General features: G+C 45.9%; 1 protein-coding gene and 1 long non-coding RNA gene across 3 annotated transcripts in view; both read left to right on the top strand.

The window, feature by feature from the left end:
* The window catches only part of LOC126983862 (uncharacterized), a 76328-nt gene extending 59464 nt beyond the window's left edge, over positions 1-16864 (top strand). The window contains exons 3-7 of one of the 2 annotated variants that reach the window (XM_050836993.1): positions 7329-7462; positions 12523-12671; positions 13656-13847; positions 14322-14908; positions 15359-16864. In XM_050836993.1, the coding sequence (XP_050692950.1) occupies positions 7329-7462; positions 12523-12671; positions 13656-13847; positions 14322-14583 (737 nt within the window). In that variant the 3' untranslated portion in view covers positions 14584-14908; positions 15359-16864. Of the gene's footprint in view, positions 1-7328; positions 7463-12522; positions 12672-13655; positions 13848-14321; positions 14909-15355 lie in introns of both variants that reach the window. The other variant, XM_050836992.1, reaches the window with a different exon arrangement.
* Positions 16865-18662: 1798 nt separating this feature from the next.
* The window catches only part of LOC126983864 (uncharacterized), a 7224-nt gene continuing 5886 nt past the window's right edge, over positions 18663-20000 (top strand). The window contains exon 1 of the long non-coding RNA XR_007736271.1: positions 18663-18847. This is a non-coding gene — a long non-coding RNA (uncharacterized LOC126983864). The remainder of the gene's footprint in view (positions 18848-20000) is intronic.

Genomic DNA, 20000 nt, shown 5'->3' with positions numbered 1-20000 from the left:
GAGTGGCCGTGAATAGCGTCGTCTGCATTAACCTTCCCTCCTGGCTGCGGGTCCTGTCGTGTATTCGCTGCTTGGTATGCTTTGTGGCGCCTGAGTTGAGTCCCATTGTGGCGCTGAGCATTGCTGGGGCTCGGCGGTGCAGCGCTGGGGTTTGTTGAGCTGCTACTGTGGATGGCTCGCCTGATTTGCCCTTATCGTGTGTGGCGTTGTGGTTTGGAAGCTTTACAGACGAGGTGCATTTGGGGAGGTTGTAGTGGGGGGTGTTGTAGTAGGCGTGTAAGTAGAGGAAGTAGGGGTTGTGGTTGTAGTGTTGGTGGTTCGGATACTTTACTGACGAGGTACATTTCGGGAGGTTGTAGTGGGGGGTGTTGTAGTAGGCGTGTAAGTAGAGGAAGTAGGGGTTGTGGTTGTAGTGTTGGTGGTTCGGATACTTTACAGACGAGGTACATTTGGGGAGGCTGTAGTGGGGGGTGTTGTAGTAGGCGTGTAAGTAGAGGAAGTAGGGGTTGTGGTTGTAGTGTTGGTGGTTCGGATACTTTACAGACGAGGTACATTTCGGGAGGCTGTAGTGGGGGGGGTTGTAGTAGGCGTGTAAGTAGAGGAAGTAGTGGTTGTGGTTGTAGTCTTGGTGGTTTGGATACTTTACAGACGAGGTACATTTCGGGAGGTTGTAGTGGGGGGTGTTGTAGTAGGCGTAAAGTATTGGGAGTAGTGTTAGTGGTTACAGTGATGGTGGTTTTAGTAGGAGTAGTAGCAGATGATAGAAAGTAGATGATAGAAAAGAAGAGAAAGGCGAAGAAAGAGAAGAAGGAGCGGAAGGAGAAGGCGTGGGAAAAAGATGAGGATAAAAAGTAGTAGTAATGGTAGTAGTAGTAATAGTAGTAGTGAGGAAGAGAAAATGATAAAAGTGTACATAGTGTTGAGATCATATCAAGGAGAGCTTCACGAGATGATAGAAAAAGAAGAGGAAAAAGAAGAGGAAAGAGAAGCAGGAGCAGATGGAGGAGGAGAGGGAGAAAGATCGGGAGAAAAAGTTGTAGTAATGGTAGTAGTAGTAGTAGTAGTAGTAGTAGTAGTAGTAGAGAATGAAGAACAATAACAAATAATAGAGAAAAATAAAAGACGACCATGAAGATGAAGTAGAAGAAGAAGGAAGAAGAAGAAGAAAGAAGAACAAGAACAGGGAGAAGAAAAAGATATCGAAGAATATGAAGTAGAAGAAGAACACGGAGAACAAGACCAAGGAGAAAAATAACGGAGAAAATCGAGGAAGGGAAAAATGATGTCGAAGAAAACGAAAAAAATAAATCTCAGGAACAAGAAGAAGAACAAGCAGAAGAAAAATATATCGAAGAAAATGAAGAAAAAGAGGAAGAGCAAGAAAAACCGCATGGAAAATATTAATGAGAAGAGTAATGAGGAGAAAAAGAAATCGACGAAGAAGAAAAAGATGAAGTAAAAGAAAGAAATAAAGAACATAATGAAGAAGAAGAGGAAAAGAAAAAAGAAGAAGAAGAAGAAGAAAAAGAAAAGAAGAAAAGAAAAAGAAAAAGCAGAAAAATGTCTCGAAGTAAATTAAAAAGAAGATGAACAGAAAGAACAAAAAAACAAGAACTAGCAGAAGAGAAGAGGAAGAATGGACGAAAAAGAAAAACAAGAAGTAGAAGACGAAGAAGAGGAATACCATGAAGAAGAAGAAGAAGAAGAAAAATACGAAGACGAAGAAGAAGCAGAGGAACCAGAGGAAAAAGGAGCAGAAGTAGAGGACCATGAGTCTAGGCAGCGGCGGTCATCATCATCAGTAGTATCATTGTTTATCATCATCATCACTATTACGTCTATAAATCTTCCATCGTGTAAATGGTTTCTCTTCACAAGCCTCAGTAGCCTCTGAAGGAGCCACTTAAGTAGATCGTGTCGCGGCGGCTTAACTGATCTCTTCCCGGCGTTGTATAATGACCGGCCTTCGTTTTTACCGGGGATGGTGTAGACGCGTGGGCCGCGGCGGCGGGGACATGGCTGCCCCGGCGCTCGGCGAGGGCAGCGGGATTGTTCTTTATCGCTTAATGTTGAGGTGTCAAATTTCATCAAGGATAGACTCTTTATTTATCACTGTCTGGCTTAGTTTTTACCGACGGTTTATGAGTTTGTAGATTATACACGGAGCAGCGGGTTTGTCTTACTTCCTGCCGGGGATGAGGACGTGTGGGACGCAGGATCTAGATTACTTTTATTAATAGTTTGTACTTTCATCAGTCGTTTTTCCTTCTATTAATCATATCTCCTTATCGTATTTACTCCTGTTAATCGTATTTATTACTTCTAAAAATCGTATATACTTCAAAAAATCGTAATTACTTTGCCAATCATATTTACTTTTATCATTCGTATTTACAGTCGGGGATAAGAACACTGTCTGGCGCAGGGTCAAAGTTACTTCCTGCCGTGGGTACGCAAATAACGTGTGACTGCGAGCTCGACGGTGTCCTGTCTTGGGGCACTGAAGTTCACTGGGTAGCGTCATTAATGGCCAGTTCGACAGTCCAACACGAAGTCATTATAAGCGCCCAAACCAAACTATATTCTCCACAATGATCCGTTATCTCTACTCAGTACCAGATACTAATAAAGAGACTTTCTGTGTGGTTTCCTAAAATTTCCTCCTCCTTTTTCATATCAACGCTATGCAGCCAAACACTGGAGCTACAAGGAATTTTCGTCGTATTTTGTGTTTGGTTAGGGAGCTTACAAACTTGGTGTATAGGATTGTAAAAGTGGCCCTATGTCCTATCGGGGCTGAGCAGTGCATGGGACAAGGAAGAGAAAAAGTTCAACTAACGTCCTAGTGTGAGTAGTTACTGGGTGGATGTTGGTGGTTATGGTGGGTAGTTATGGTATGATCACTATAAGAGAGGAGAACATTCAATCACTGTTTTACTTCCTTTCAACAGGATATATTTCTTAATCTTCACCACACATACGAGTCGCTTGAACTAGGCTGGGGAGTACTAGAGTCGTAGGTGATTATTGAAGCATAGGACTTAATATCTTGAATAAATAATACGCAACGTGGCCATATCCTTTTTTTTCGAGGGGGGGGGAATAGGAGTAGAGTAGAAAGTTGAATGCAGTAGGCTAAGCTTTTTTTTTCCTGTGGGTGGGTGTTTAAGTTGCTGGTCATTATAGGCACACGGCGGCCACCATTACTACAGGCTTAGGGTCATTAAGGTACAAGGCGGCTGTAATAGTTCTCGGAGGCAGGAGCCGCGTGAAAGGTAGGAGACTGTGTAGGCTTCTAAAAACTCCCTGTACGTAAGTTATGGTTCGTTTAAGATACACGACAGCAATTATTACCTCATAGCCGGGGTAGTTAGGGTTACGGCGAGGCTCATTAGTCTGTATCGAAAGGTAGAAACAACATGGAAAGTAGAAGTGATTAGCCTTGATAGCCTTCTCGTGTGGGAAGGTGACAGGTAATACTGGATGTTGTGAGCAAGCCAAGAAACACACAAAGAGGAATGGAGAGAAAAATGCCGCGTTAATATAGGAAGAAAGGAAGCAAACATCACGAGTTAAAGAAAAAACAAAAAGTGAGAATATTCTAATGGCGATTAAGAATAAGAAATGGACTTGGGCAGGTCACATCATGCGTGGAACTGATAACAGACAGACATCCAAGGCAACAGAGAGTCTACCGAGGCAGTGTAGAAGTCGGACCAGACAGAGAACCAGGCGGAGAGATGAAATTAGAGGACACATGAAAAACACTAACATCAAACAGGGGGAAGACATTGGGAAAGACCTTAATCTTGCTGTAAACGAATGGTGCCTAAAAATGATGATAATGACTAATAATGAATGCATAACTACCATCATTACCTCATACTTAGGAATGATTAAGACCACGTTAGCTCATATGAGGGTCGGAACCGCATGGGAGGTGGGACACGGTAGCTGGGTGATTTAATAGTGTGCGGTAGCTGGCGTGGGCGGGGGAGGTCTGCGGTCTGCTTAGGGGAGCGAGGGCAGTAGAAAAAAGGGGAAGAGCAAGGCAATGGAGTGTTAATTAGGCGCGGGTGTGTGGGCGGCGCGTTGTCCACCTGAATCACCATCCGCCCACCACCTGCATCCTCCCCTCTCTCTCTCTCACGCGGAAGAATGGTATCCGACGCCCTGACATGGATAAACTGAGGATTGGTAAACGAATGCATTGATTTACGATTAGAGAGAGAGAGAGAGAGAGAGAGAGAGAGAGGACAAAGGGACAAGCAGGGAGAAAGGGAGAGAGCAGGACAGGGAGATAACTTGTACAGAACGCGAAGACAATGGACCTTTCCTCTTGGTAGTGCAACGAGACGCAAATACATAAGTTAGGTCTCTCTCTCTCTCTCTCTCTCTCTCTCTCTCTCTCTCTCTCGCCGTCATACACGAGTAGCGGCGAATGAAAGGAAGACGAGGAAGGAGGTGAGTGAGGGCGTGAAGGATACCAACAAAGTCCTTCTCTCCTCGCCTTCATAAGTGGCGTTAAGGAAGAAGGACGTCGAGAAAGGCGGTGAAGGAGCGGAGGAGTGAAGGAGAGGGTCAGCCACCAGCCAGTCAGTCAGTCAGTCATTCGCGCCCTTCCTTATTCTCCCAGAAGTGACGTTTCTTATCACAGCGAAAGACACACGTCACCTCGGAAGCAAGGCGCGAGGCGGAACAATACACAAGGTTAGCCGGACGTGAAAACTGATGCTGAGAAAACTAGTTCCCGTTGGCCCAAAAGTGAGGGAGTAATAAGAGGAGGAAGAGGAAAGGAGGAAGAGAAGAGAAGGAAGAAGAGTATCCATAGTAGTAGTAGTAGTAGTAGTAGTAGTAGTAGTAGTAGTAGTAGTAGCTGTTTTTCTTTTGCAAGGTGGACCATATTATTTACATGTGTTACCTGGTGTTTTATGAGCCATTTTATTAAGAGTAGCTTGAGCGTGTTTAGCAGATAAGTTGCAGGATCAGCAGCAGCAGCATCCGCATCAACACTAGTAGCAGCAGTAGTAGTGATAGTAGTAGTAGTAGTAGTAGTAGTAGTAGTAGTAGTTGCAGAAGTAGTAGTAGTAGTAGTAGTAGTAGTAGTAATAGTAGGAGTAGTAGTAGAGGAGGTGGTGGTGGTGGTGGCGGTGAGGGAGTGGTTCATTTGTTCTTCCTTGTTTTTTACGAGTGTACTCTTTGGGAGTGAAATTTCAGTAGGTCATATTTTAACTTTTTTCTTCTCACTCTTTTCTCGCTTGAAGTCTGAACAGCGAATAAATTTTACTGATGGCCTTGTAGGGGATGAGTGTGTGTGTGTGTGTGTGTGTGTGTGTGTGTGTGTGTGTGTGTGTGTGTTAGATGGATACCTGGCTGAGAGATTAGGAAGAACACACACACACACACACACACACACACACACACAAATACACACACACACACCCTTAGTGTCTGGAGGTTACAGAGAGGAATGAAGTAAATATACCACACCTCTCTCTCTCTCTCTCTCTCTCTCTCTCTCTCTCTCTCTCTCTCTCTCTCTCTCCGAGCAAGGAATATCAATGAATGCATGAAATATTATCTTACACGAGCGATGCGACTTTGTTTGCGTGTGTTAACAATGTGTAATATATTCCTGTTTTGGTCATCATCTGTATATTGGTATTTCCTCTTCCTACAACATCAACAACAACAACAACAACAACAACAACTACTACTACCACTACTACTACTACTACTGCAAATTCTCATATAATTACGTTCCTCCTTTCCTATGTTTGTTTTATCGCACGAAGATGACGAGACAAGATTTTTTTTGAACTGGTAACACACACACACACACACACACACACACACACACAGTAAGACTAGAAGGAAAATTAAAGTATTGGCAACCCTGAATTGGTTAATGAGAGAGAGAGAGAGAGAGAGAGAGAGAGAGAGAGAGAGAGAGAGAGAGAGAGAGAGAGAGAGAGAGAGAGAGAGAGAGAGAGAGAGAGAGAGAGAGAAATTTTTTTGTATTAATTATTTGGAATGTTAACACTCCTCATTCTCTTACGCTTGCTTGACCTTCCCCCTCCTGTTTATCCCTCTCCTCCTCCTCCTTCTCCTCTTCCTCCTCCTCCTCCTCCTCTTGCTCCTCCTCCTCCGTCTCCTCCACTTTCTTCTCTTTCTTCTTTTCCTCCTTTTCTTGCTTCACTCTTCCTCTTCCTTAATCGTGTTGTCTTAATGATGATGAACAGATTAAAAGGGAGAAAAAGCAACCTCTGAGTGACTTACCCGGACTATGTGATGTTGGGGTGGGTGGGGGGTTGTTGTGGTGGGGGAGGTTGCCAGGGTGATGGTAGTGGTGGTGGGGGTGGTGTTAGTCTTTTCTGAGTAAATGGTGAGGGTCGTTGAGTATAACTGGTGGTGATGCTTGCTGTGATGGTGGTGGTGATGGTGGTGGTGGTGAACGGAGTGGTGGTGGTTTGGTGATGAGTGTTTGACCTGTGATGTCACCTGTTTTTTTTTTTGTTTTTGTTTTTTTTAGAAAAGGAGACAGTTCAAGGGCGTGAAGAAAAGGAAAACAATAATGAAAGAAAAAGCCCGCTACTTATTGTTCCTGAAAAGAGTACAGAGGAGTGGCCAAAAAGAGAGGTCATTTTCGAGAGGTTGACGTATTGCTGTTGTTGATATCACTGTTGTTGTTATTGTTGTTGTTGTTGTTGTTGTTGTTGTTGTTGACAGTGGAAGTGGTGATGATGGTGATTAGTAACGGGTGATGTGGATGGTGGATGGTGTTTAATGATGGCCGCGATGTTCTTTAGTTTGTATCCTTAAAAAAAGAATAAAAAAATAGTGACCCAGTTTAATTTCCAACATGTATTACCCTCACGACCTGTTAGCGCGTCTCCTCACTGTGCTGCGAGCCGTGATTCCCGCCGTCTGGATTTTCATCGTCTTTTTGCGAGGAAGTGTTGACCTAACGAGTGTTATTTTTCCAGTCTCTCGCAGCCCAGTAGTCTAGTGTGTCGCGACCCAGCCCTCGGAGAATCCTGCTTTACTGTGTTGACTTTGCGTTTTCTAGGATAGAAAAACAACAACAACAAGGACAGCAGCGACAACTACTCCTAACACTCATGATACCGTTACTATTACCTAAACAAGAGCAACTACTACTACTACTACTACTATTACTACTACTACTACTACTATTACTACTACTACTACAACTACAACATTCCCCCTACTTCAACTCAACTCCGTCACCACCATATCCCACCCCCACTACCACGCTCCTTATCCTCCTCTTCCCCCCCCCTAACCCACCTGTCCTCCGTCCACAGGTAGCGGGTGGGTGTCGGGTCAGCCGTATCGCTCCCTGGACCCGCGGCGCGTCAAGGTGAGACGACACCTGGTGAGGCAACACAACCTGCTACGCGCCAACGTGGACCCGCCCGCCGCCGACATGCTGGCTGTGGTGAGTCACGGGGCGGGGGAGGGCACATGAGGGGGACGTTTTCCTCAGCTCTCTCCTGGCTTGTGGTGTCCATTTGTGAAGAGGTCAGGTTCTGCTAGGTTACGTTAAGTTAGGCTGAGTTAGGTGAGGTTTGGTTAGTTTAGTTCAGGTAAGTAAGGTCACCTGCGTTCATTTTGTTAGGAAATCACAATGCAACTATTTTCCATACCACCCTATGGTTAGTTTCGGAGCCACAGATGATCGTCTTCACTTGGGGACCACATGCAGGTTGAAAGATTGGGAATTTACGAGAGGGGAAGGGAGGGAGAGAGTGAAAGTGGAATGGTGATGGGTGAGTGAGTGAGGGTGTGAGGGTCAGGGTGTGATGATGGGTGTGTGGATATGTGAGGGTGAGAGGGTGGGTGAAGGAGGGACTATTTATGTGTGGTGGGGGTTTACGTCAGGGTGTGAAAGAGGGTGTCAGGGTGAGTGAGTGAGGGAAGTAGGGAGTTAGAATATAAGAGAGAGGATAAGTGTGTCAGTATGGGATTGAGGTGAGGTGTGAGGGAGTGAGGGAAAGAGGAAGGTAAGAAGGAGAGAATGAAAGTTGTTAAAAGTGCGAGGGTGTGAGGGAGGGAAGGGGTGAAGGAGTGAGGAAAGAAAGGAGTTTGGGAAGAATAAATTAAACGAAAAAGAATTGAGCGGAAGGGAAGAATTCAGTTAGGAAAGGAGAGAGAGAGAGAGAGAGAGAGAGAGAGAGAGAGAGAGAAGAAAACAAAAGAAAACGAAAGAGAAAGAAAGAAAAAAGAAAGGAAAAAAGAAAGAAAATAGATAGAAAATAGAAAGAAAGAAAGTAAAAGATGGAATGAGATAGAAAAAGAGAGAAGGAGGGAAGGGTGAAGACTTTTCCCGCACAAACGCGATAAAATCATATAATTAACTTGATGCTAAATCCCAAATTACTTTTTCCTATTTACCTTCCGCTCCCTTATTATTCATCTTCCCTTACCGTTCCCCGCTATTTCCATTCTTCACTGCCTCCATTCTCCACCATTTTCTTTCTTATGATAATCTGTTCTTTACTGTTCCCATTCTTTTTTTATCTACGTCCATTCTTTTACTTTTTTCCATTATTTCACTTAACTTTTCTTTTACTATTTCCATTATTTTATTTCTATTATTATACCATTTCATTTATTCCACCTTTATCTTATTATTTCTATTCGCATCTACAGTTTCCATTCCCTACTTTGCTATTTTCCTTCTTTTGATTATTTCCCTTCCTCTACTATTTCAATTCCTTCACTACTTTTATTTTGTTTTATTTCCATTATCTTACTACTTTCGTTTCCCACACCCTTTGTTTTCATACACTACTACTTGCATCGTAGAATCCCGCACGCCTGTTGAATAGTCAGGCTGTTGGGGACAAAACCGGCCCTCTCCCTGGGCTGTACAGCGAGGAGAGTGACAGGCACCCAGCAGGACGAACTATAAGGCCTGTCAAAGGGCGGATGATCTTGCTAGCCAACAGCATCTTGTTCTAGAGTGTGGAATCGGACCCACAGTCACAGGCGTGCACCCCACTCTTCCTTCCCTGGTGGGTGACAAGCCAGGACCTTCGCTGTTTCTTGGTCTCTCAGCTTCACCTCGATCCCCTCGCCTTCTTTCTCCTTTTCTCTCATCGCTTTCGTTTTCATTTTCCCTTTCGGCGTCTCGTATGTTTGGGGGCTGATGGACGAGCAGCGATAGTGTCTGCAAGCCTCCTTCTCTACCTGTTTCGGCTCATATAATATATAATATATGACATATATACATCACTTCGCCATCATTATTTCCGGTTTTTCTTCTCCCTTTCAATGATATTTCACTTCGTCTATTACTCATACTCTCCCCCGCACGACCGTAACAATGGGTGAAAGGTTAAGGGGTCAGGAGGTCACGGGGTCAGAGGTCATAGTATGGAGGCCACTGGATTCGTCCCGCCCATTAACATAAACAACAACAACAGTGTCTCGGTGTGTGTGATTTATAGTCATGTATTCAGTACCCTCGCCAGGATCATTCACGGCGCGATACATTCATTAATACATTAGTCCCTCCTGCGTACGATATCATGTGTAGGTTGTACTGCGTTCTCTCTCTCTCTCTCTCTCTCTCTCTCTCTCTCTCTCTCCTCTCTCTCTCTCTCTCTCTCTCTCTCCTCTCTCTCTCTCTCTCTCTCTCTCTCTCTCTCTCTCTCTCTCTCTCTCTCTCTCTCTCTCTCTCTCTCTCTCTCTCTCTCTCTCTCTCTCTCTCTCTCTCTCTCTCTCTCTCTCTCTCTCTCTCTCTCTCTCTCTCTCTCTCTCTCTCTCTCTCTCTCTCTCTCTCTCTCTCTCTCTCTCTCTCTCTCTCTCTCTCTCTCTCTCTCTCTCTCTCTCTCTCTCTCTCTCTCTCTCTCTCTCTCTCTCTCTCCATGCACTATTAATTCTCGCCCCTTGACTCGCTCCTTCCTTCCATACAGAGTCGGTTGTAAGTCGTCCAGAGACTGATGGCGTTTTTATGCAAAGGATTAAATACTTTACGATCACGTCTTGCTCTGCTCTCGACTCGCTCCTTACTTGATATACTCGGCTCAGAGCGACAGGAACTTCAGCTCTTTTCTTTTCCTTTTTTCTCTCCGTGCTGAGGATTAACTTTATCTCTCCTTGCCCGCGGAGGTTCCCGACAGTGGGGTAAGCTGAGGACTGGCGGATAGGAGTGTAGGCTTGAGTTTTATGTCTCTTTGCGCTGTTGATTTACTCCGCTGCCCGAGATGTGGCTGTTAAAGTGACCAGATAGAGTGACGGGGCGTATGAATTGTGGTTCAACTTTAGTATATGAGACTGGTGCGGGTTTTTATAGGTAGCGCGCGGTTTTCATTAGTATTATAGGCTCGAATTTTAAGCTCTTTATCTACATTTAGTCCCCTATTTGAAATATGGTTGTACGAGCGACCAGGTAAAGGATTGGGCTTCTCCATTGTGGTTTAACGTCACTGTTAGACGCTTTTTCTTTAGATTGCACACACTTTCCTTTAGTATAGGCTTGAATTGTTTGTTTTTATTCCTTTACATTCAGTCCCCTGTTTGAGAAATGGTTGTAAAAATTATCAGAAACAGGATCGGTTTTCTGTCGCATTTTAACGTCAGTGTGTATGGCAACTGTGTTTTCTATAGGTTGCATACACAGTTTCCTTTAGCACAGACTCGGATTTTGTGTTTATATTCTACGTTCAGCCGCTGTTCGAAAATTGGTTGTAAAAATGATGAGTTGAAGGATTGGGTAGCTCTCTATTGCTCCTTAACGTCAATGAATATGGCTGCATCACTTTCTTTCTGTAGTTTTTTTGATTAGTTTAGCAAAAATCAAGACCACAATACGTTGCCTCTGTGTTGTCCAAATAACCTCCTTAGTATTGCCTCCCCGCTGCCTGAGTCCATGCCCGCCCCTCCTCGCTCTGTCACCCTGCCGTCCCACCCCGTCCCGCCCGTCTGTCCTGAGTCCCTAACTTTAATTGCTCTGTCGCCCCTGCCCGTCTCGCAACGTCCCTGCCTGACTCTCTTCGTTCTGTCGCCCCTGCCCGTCTCGCCCCGATCCGCCCGTCTGTCCTGCAGGGCCCATATTCTCAAACGTGTCGACGCCTTGGTTACGTCTGTTTAATGAGGCTCTCGTAGAAGTTGTAGGGATATCCACGCGTGGTTTCAGATCTCTGGCGGTAGTTTTGCAATATTTCTGCGCCATGAACGTTAAAAACACTCTTGAGAACTCGATGCATCTTTTCCGTGGCCTTCAAGAACTATCGCAACAAGAGCCCGGAGCGTTTGAGAATGCGAGTCTTGTGTGGTTGGTGACGTGATGGGCCTTTGCGTGTTTCTTTTACCTGTTGCATTTTTACGTAATTGTGTGAAGGATTTTTTTTTTCTAAAGTAAAGGAGACCGACCAATTGGTGAACACACACACACACACACACACACACACAACACTGCTCCTCTAAAGAAAACAGAAAAATACCAAACCAGGAAAGATGCCAATAAGTAACGATTTATCTAATGTTCTTTTATAAGTGTCTTGAAACTCTCCTTTACCGTTTTGTATTTCATCATATTTATCCTACAATGCTTTTAACTTGGGGTGACGTAATGTGTGTGTGTGTGTGTGTGTGTGTGTGTGTGTGTGTGTGTGTGTGTGTGTGTGTGTTTTGTTGACGGACGCACGAAAGCAAACATCGCCCCCAGCCTCGGCGATGTAAGGTCACGCGGCTCTCAGGAACATCATAAAGAAAACAACATCAATTCGTGTTCCTCGCTCGCCTCCTCGCACGCTCCTTTACATGCCGGGATCTTCTCACTTGTCTTTTTTTTCGTTCCTGTGTTGTGTAAATGAGCGCCGTGTTGAGGCTTGAAACACTCGCCGGCGCTGCGGGGAATTATAGAAGCAGCTGCGCCACAATGAAGACTGACGACTTGCCCGAAACTCGAGGGACGCGAGCTGGGAGGAATGACAACAACACGCATCCGCCCTCCACCGCGGAACTCCCTCCGGGGACTTTCCGTTTATCCTGCTTCTTTTTTGAGGAACTCTTAATTATGGCTTTCATTTTTCATTTTTTTCTTCATCTTTTTATTATGATGCTGCCACAAAATTGTTTGTTTTATTTCCTTTTGTTATTGGGGTTTTTTTTCCATTATGCTGCCACCACAACATATCAATGGAAAACAAATGTAAACTAATGTTGGGTATAAAGTAAAGCCTTTATATGCAATCCTAAAACTAAAAGAAAATGGGCTAAAAATATTTTAACCACTTCTGTTAATGTTGAACCTTTATCTCCGGCGCCAAAACTTGAGAGGAAACAAGGGAAGCAAGTTCATCTGAATGGCAACACTCTTTTATACTTTTCAGGCAAAAACACGAGAAAGCGTCACAATCAGGACGCCAACCCTTGCAGTAACGTTGAACCATACTTTCCTTTCTCGTGCCGAGGGAAAACGAGCCTGTCAGTACCAAGTAAGGGTTCTCCAGACCCCTTAGTGCCAACCCTTCCCTTGCTCCCCCGCAGAAGTGGTACAAGACGGCGGCGGAGCAGGCGCAGGCGTGGGCGGAGCAGTGCGGCCACCACAGCCACCCCGAGCACCCGAGTGTGCGCTGGACCTCCAACTACGGCGCGTGCGGCCAGAACGTCTTCGTCTCGCCCGCCAAGAAGCGATGGTGGGTGCTGGTGGTGCTGACGGTGGTGGTTGTGGTGGTGTTTTGAGTGTTGCAGGCCTATGGAGTTTGGTAGTAGAGGAGGGTAGGCAGTTTTTTTTATAGGTAAATAGGTAAATGGGTGATAGTAGTGGTAGTATGGAAGTGGAAGGTAGTGATTGTTGATGTTGGGTGGTGGTGGTGGTGGTGATGGTGGTGGTGTTGAGTGTTAGTCATTAAGGGCTTACGGAGGTTGGTGGAGGAGCAAAGGCCGCTTTATGTGCTACAGGCCTTGGTGCAGGGTAGACAGGCGGGTAAAGAGACAGGTAGTGTTAGAGAACTGGCTCGGTAGAAGGGATGGTAGACAGGCGGGTAGAGACAGGTAGTGTTAGAGAAATGGCTCGGTAGAAGTGATGGTACAGAACTCTCTCTCCTTTACAAGTTCCCTTCCCCTTCAGATTCAACTTCCCCTTCAGACCCACTCTCCTCCCATGCCTTCCTCTCCTCCCGTCCCTTAACTCTTCTCCCCTTTCCTCCCCTTTAACGCCTCCTCCCTCGCCTTGAGCCATTCCCTCCCTTCCCATCATCACTCGCTTTAATACATTCTTTTCCGTTCTACCATTCCTCGCAATCACATATTCTCTCCCTTCCCTTCATTTTTCGCCTTTATCCATTCCCTCCCTTCCTACCATTCCTCACCTTCACACATTCTCTCCCTTTCCTCCATCCCTCGCCATTATACATTTCCTCCCTTCCTACCATTCCTTGCCATTATAAATCCCTCCCTCCTCGTCATCCCTCGCTTACATAAATTCCCTTCCTTCCATTCCTCGCCTCTTTACCTTCCTACCTTCCCTTCCTACTGTTCCTTCCCATTATACATCCTTTCTCTCCCTGCCATTCCTCGCCATTACATATTCCCTCCATCCCTCACCTGTACACATATTCCCTCCCTGCCCCTCCCTTCACGCATTCCCTCAGCCTCCACCCCTCCGCCACCCCCTCCAGGACGCAGGTTCTGGAGCACTGGTGGAGCGGCAAGAAGGAGTTCCACTACGGCGGGGACAACAACAGCACCGCCGTGGCCGCCTACACCCAGATGGCGTGGTACAACTCGCACCAGGTCGGCTGCGGCTTCTCGCAGTGCTCCGCGCCCGGCGGCTCCACCTTCTTCAGATACGTGTGCAACTACTGCCCCGTGTGAGTGGCGTGCTGGTTGTTGCGTTGGGTTGGTTGGGTTGGGGTGTAGTGTGGGAGTACGGTTGGGCTGAGTTGCTTGGGGTCAGGTGGGAGTGTTTTGGGTTATGTTGCGTTGTGTGTGTGTGGGGGGGGGGGTGGAGGGGGGGATGCAATACTTGACCTTTTCTTTATCCAGTAGAGGAAGGTTTTGTTAGATATTTCTACTTCATCAGCGGTAGTGTTGGTCATGATTTGATAATGTAGAGTACAGAGTATTACAGAAATACAAGTAATACATGCAGTGTGTATGCTAGTGTAGATAATGGAATACTGTAGAAACACAAGTAGCGTGTGTAGTGATAATTTGTAGCCTAAATATTATAAGCAGCATGTGCAGTGTGAGGACGCAGTGCCAGGGGTCAGTGCCAGCGTGAGGCTGCCCGCCAGCGTGCCAGCCTCGCGCGGCCTTGTGTCGTTAACCTTTGCCTCCCTCAGCGGGAACGACCCCACGCGGCTGGACCAGCCTTACTCTGAGGGGTCGGCGTGCAGCCTGTGTCCGGGGGCGTGCCGCTCCCTGTGTCCGCGGCGCAGCTGTCCTCTGTGCACCAACGCCTGCACCTACTCCGACCTGTGGGTGAACTGCGCGGCGCTGGACCAGCAGTGGCACGAGTGGCTGTGCAACACCAAGACTGCCAACGGCGTGGAGCGCTTCAAGAACTGCCGCGCCACCTGCCAGTGCGTCAACGAGATCACCTGAGCGGCGCCGCGCGAGGCTTCATCCCGGACTGGTGAACCGTCGCCGCGGCCGTGTGGCGGCCGTGGCTGTGAACAGCTGAGTGATGAACTTGGGGCGTGAGGACTGTGCGATGTAGACATTTATTTCTATTGGTGTAAATATTTCACGTTGTGAGGGGTACTTCGACCCCAAGACGTGGGGCAACGACATGGCGCCGGTGAGGCTCAGGAGACCGCTGAACCTGTAGAAGACGCGGGGCTGGTCAACAAGACCTGCCTGCCCTCCAGAAACATGTCCTTCCTCGGCCAGCAGTGCTCCGTGACGGGCTGGGGCACGACCAAGGAGGGTGAGTACAGAAGGAAGAGACTAGATGTTACTTAGAAGCTTGTGTGAGGAGCCATTCATTATAGTTTTGTAGTTGTAGATGATACATGTTTATAGTAGTAGTAGTAGTAGTAGTAGTAGTAGTAGTAGTAGTTGCAGAGTAGTAGTAGTAGTAGCTCATCCCTATACTGTCCAAAAACCTTTTGAAAGAGTTAACCAGCAACTTCACCCTTTCATCTCTTATACTGGTAAACTCTGGAACAGCCTTCCTTCTTCTGCAATTCCTCTTGCCTATGACTTGACCTCTTTCAAGAAGAGTGTATGAACTGAACCTATCATTTGCATTTAAGTTTGCATTTCAGACAGTCATTTGGAACTAAGAGTCAACACAAGTTCTGTTTTATCTACCATTATATGAATTCCCTAACACTAACACATGAACCTAATGCCTCTGACCTCTTCCCGGCAGCAGGGTGACAGCGGCGGCCCCCTGCAGTGCCGCGCCAAGAGGGGGCCGTGGATTCAGGCAGGAATCACCTCGTGGGGCGTGGGCTGCGCCAAGCCCTCCTACCCTGGCGTCTACATCTCCACCGGCTACCTCGACTTGATCTACAGACACATGGACAAGACCTACTGACGATGGGACTCGCTTAGGTTTTGTTGTTTAATGAATGGCAACAAACCTACTGACATTGGTACTCGGATAGGTTTTGCATATGTAAGGAGTGACAAGAAAGAACCTCTGACCCTGGCACGGTGTTAGCCTCAGTTTAGGGAGTGCCAAAAATATAGACACTGACTCTTATAACAAGTGCCAGAAGAACAACTGACACATGCACTCAGACTCCGTGTAAGGAGTGCCAAAAGAAACTGAAACTGTGACTCTGCTTTTACAAGTATTGGTACCCGAAGATACTGGCTGTAGCACTTCGTTTTATTTAATACCAGAAGAGGCATTGACTGACACTCTATGAGGCTTTGTGAAGGGAGTGCCAGGTGAGATAGATACTCACGCTGCCAGAAGAGACACTGGCGTTGACTTTCTGTGTAGCCTCTGTGGGGGAAGTGGCCTGCCCGTAAACGAACACCAGACGATCAACTAAAGAGCATTCTTAAAGACATTGAAGGAACTTTTGTCAAAAAAAAAAAAACATGAAGTGAAGGGGAGTGCCAGATGTTAACCATCGTTGGCACTCTTGTAGCCGCAGAAGCATGTGTCAGACAAACTATGCAGAAGCGTGTAGATAGTGCCAGAAGATCTATTAATGTTGGCACTCCTAAAGGTATGGATGAAACTGGTGTCAGAACTAAGGACGAGGATTAATGGAATGCTATAAAGTATACATATTTTGGCACTCTATAGCCACGTAAAAGTTTCAGAACAATGGACACGAACTTGAGTGCCAGGGATGATTTTTCAGCTGGCACTCTTCTCTGTAGTTGTGGATGGACGTAGTTAGCGTATACCTGTGTAGCGCGTGTACCTCTTCAGTGTATACGGAGACATATGTTTTTTGAATACTTGTATGTGACCGTGTCTGTATTATGTGTTTGTGTGTATGTATCTAGAGTGTGTACGTATGATTGTGGTGTGTGTGTGTGTGTGTGTGTGTGTGTGTGTGTGTGTGTGTGTGTGTGTTTACCGTCTCTGTGGCCTGCAAACCCGCTGTGTGTTATCCCATGGTCGTCCATCTTTGCTGTGGCGTCTGCGGGTTGTGACGTGGACGCTGTTTACGTGATAATAATTGTTCTGCGGATTATTTTATAGTTTTCTTCCAGCATGTGACAACGGACCAAGTGTTAAGGACAATAAATAATGTGATAAAATAAATAATGCGATAGTGAAAGACACAGAAACACTACCGGACGTATATTTCTCGTTGTGACAGACGTGTTTTGTATTGCCAGACTATTTGTACCCAATATAGAACACTAAAAGGAACATGAAACAAGAAAACAAATAAAAGGAAACAAAACACATATGCCTCTTCTCTGTACTTTTTACCTAGTAACTCAAAATGAAAATCATGCACATAATACAACATCAGTGAGTGTGCAGATATAAAATTGTACTGAAAAAAATGAAATACACAAAAAAATACTCTTGTAATGGTGAAAATATATTGTTTATCATAACTATGAATGTGTGTGTGTGTGTGTGTGTGTGTGTGTGTGTGTGTGTGTGTGTGTGTGTGTGTGTGTGTGTGTGTGTGTGTGTGTGTTACATCACAAGTATGTAATAGTCAGTACTTTACTCAACCACTCAACTACTGAACAAGACAAAAACTAATCACCGACGTTGTCATCACTGCAACATGTTGGCTGAGGTTTGGCGGTGCTCGTCCGTTCACAAGTTAAGTAGTTTACTGCACATCTGATATTTGCTTAGTAATACAATGGACCGACAAGATGCAGAACTTAACCTCAACCCGCGGTAATGGTGTGGTGGCCGTGTGTCGTCTTAGTCTTGAGTTCTATCCCGGGCAAAGGAAGTGTTTAAAAGCTTATTCTTCCTTCCTTCATGCCTAGACCAACTTTGAAATTGTTTCAGAATAGCAATAAGCACACGCTCGCCTTGACGTGGTGGGACAGCGAGGTGCCCTGAACAGGCTCGGTGTGCCATCCCTGGGCTCCAGTGATTACCTTCGTTCTCCGTGAAGAAGTTAATGGTGAACAAGTGAGTGTTGAAACAATTATTGATACTGAACGCACATTGATGACAGAACCCATAACGATGTAGAACACACACACACACACACACACACACACACACATACACACACACACACAGTGTGTGTGTGGTCGGCCGCCCCCCGTTAGGACCTAAATCGCGTCCTTTCAAAGATTCACTGAGATCTGAGGGGGTATCATTCATGGGCGCCATACCATACCATATTATATATATATATATATATATATATATATATATATATATATATATATATATATATATATATATATATCGTATCTGTCCATCTATTCATACATAAGAAGAGAGGTTGGCGGGTGTTTTTTGTTCCATGGCATGAGTCTGTGCTGAGGTGTTTTTGAGAGGCACCTGATTTCCCAATGGGTGGAGATTCACAAGTGATGACTTCAGCCATAATTAAAATGTTGGCCGGTGGACAGCAAACTTCCTCCCATTCCCGCTGTTATGACGTGAGGGCACCAAACAGTACCTGAGCTGTTCTACTCGTTACCCTTGCCCCCCTACCCCCACCCCTCCAACACACACACCGCCGCGTCAGCTGAGGCAAGCCTCCCTCATGGCACCATAAATTATTTTTATATATCAGTACTTCAGTAAGTGTAACTGAGGCTCGCAATATCAGCCCTATCACACATTCCCATAAATATAGGCGACGCTCTCGGGTGTAAACAGTCCTTAGCGGTTGTTGGCTTCTTGCCACCACCGCCAGAGGGCAGCGCCGGGGAGAGTAGAGCTGCGTACCGAGCCTTAGAAGCCTTGACGCAGCGAAGACACGCTGTTATGCCCATTCAATATCACAGCACACCTTGCCCTACGTAAGAACACCTACTTGATCTAAACTAGAGGGCATGAGCTTCGTTTATTTGAGTTCCCTCTTGCGGTGTTAAAGGCATAACCTCATTTTTGGATTGATTCACTAAAGCCGATAAGTGACCACCGAGTGAACAGCTCTTGACCAATCAAGTGCAGGCTTGGGGAGGCGTTCAAATATGGGCTAGCGGAGGTCCATTGTTTAGGGAGGGAGGGGGGAAGTAAGGAGGGAAGGGAGTGGGGGTGAGGGGAGTGAAGAGGGGCGGGTACGGAGGGGAGGAAGCCATGGGGGATAAGACTGGGTCGAGAGCACGGAGGAGTTTGCCCCACATGTGGCGACGGTGTTGTTGTATCCTGTGCTGTGACGTTCATCCGCCGTCATCCGCGTCATCGCTCACCGCCCACCATCCAAGGGCCGCCAGGAGGGTTGATGAAGAAATGGTGAGTGTCTCGTCCATTTTTTGAGCTCTTTAGTCCTCTGGTTGTTGTATAAATTGCTGTGTATTGCTTCATAAAGTCGATCGCCTATATTTTTCGTCTTGAGATCAGGTCATAACTTAAAGCTCACCATCTGCAGCGCGTCACGAGTGTTCTGAGCCTCCTTCTGTGTCATTCAGTCCAGTGGGTGGTAAGAACATGCGTCTTGGCTGTCTCCCGTTAATGATTAAATGTTTATCATCCCCCCATCACTCAAAGGTATATAAAGTGAGTGCTTGAAGACTTATTTACTTTCATGATTGATGCATAAATCCCAAGTTTTTGATCGGTTTCAATATAATTGCCATCATCCATATTTTCCTTTGCCATCCACGGCGCTTCACGACACACGAGGGTGGAGGAAGACTTGGCGAGTGCTCTGCTGCCTCACGAGTCATTTGGTCCAGTGGGTGAGAAATAGATCACGAGTTGTCTTTGTCTTGATCGTTTACCGTCCTTTCCATTACTCGCCGTTCATCGTTCACAGCCTGCACGAAAATAGGTGAAAGTATAGTGAGTGCTTCAAGCTTCTCTGTGGGTTATTTCCTAACATGATTGGTGGAGAATTTCTAAGTATTTGTTCAGTTTCATAATTTGTCCGTCATCCTTGGTTTCACTTTTCGTTTTTGCTCCAATTTCCATCCTCGGTCGCCCTTTCCTTTACCATCCGCGATCACCACGAGGATAAATTAAGGAATGGCGAATGCTCTAAGCCCCCACCTGTGTCAACTTCCATGCAGAATGTAGAAAAAAAGTTTGTTCCTTTAATAATCAGATTTTATCCTCGCCTTCACTCACCATTCACGGCCCGACACGAGGAAGAATTAAGGTGTAGGGAATGTTAAGCCTCATCTGTGTTGTTTAGTACCACGAATATTATAGAAAATGTTATATTAATATTCCGTTATCATCCTCGCCTTCACTCAGCGCTCACCATTCACGGCCCGACACGGAGGATGACTTAATATGATGATTGTTCTAAGCCTTCCTCTGTGTTGTAGAAAATAGAAAATGAGCTTCTGTTTTCTTACATTAGTCGTTTATCCTCGCCATCACTCAGCGCTCACCAGTCACGGGCCGTCACGAGGTAGAGGAAGTCTTGGAAGGTGTCTCAATA

This window comes from Eriocheir sinensis, chromosome 55, assembly GCF_024679095.1.
Source record: "Eriocheir sinensis breed Jianghai 21 chromosome 55, ASM2467909v1, whole genome shotgun sequence".
In the NCBI taxonomy this organism is placed as follows: Eukaryota; Metazoa; Arthropoda; class Malacostraca; order Decapoda; family Varunidae; genus Eriocheir; species Eriocheir sinensis.
This window is presented reverse-complemented; position numbering and strand designations above follow the sequence as displayed.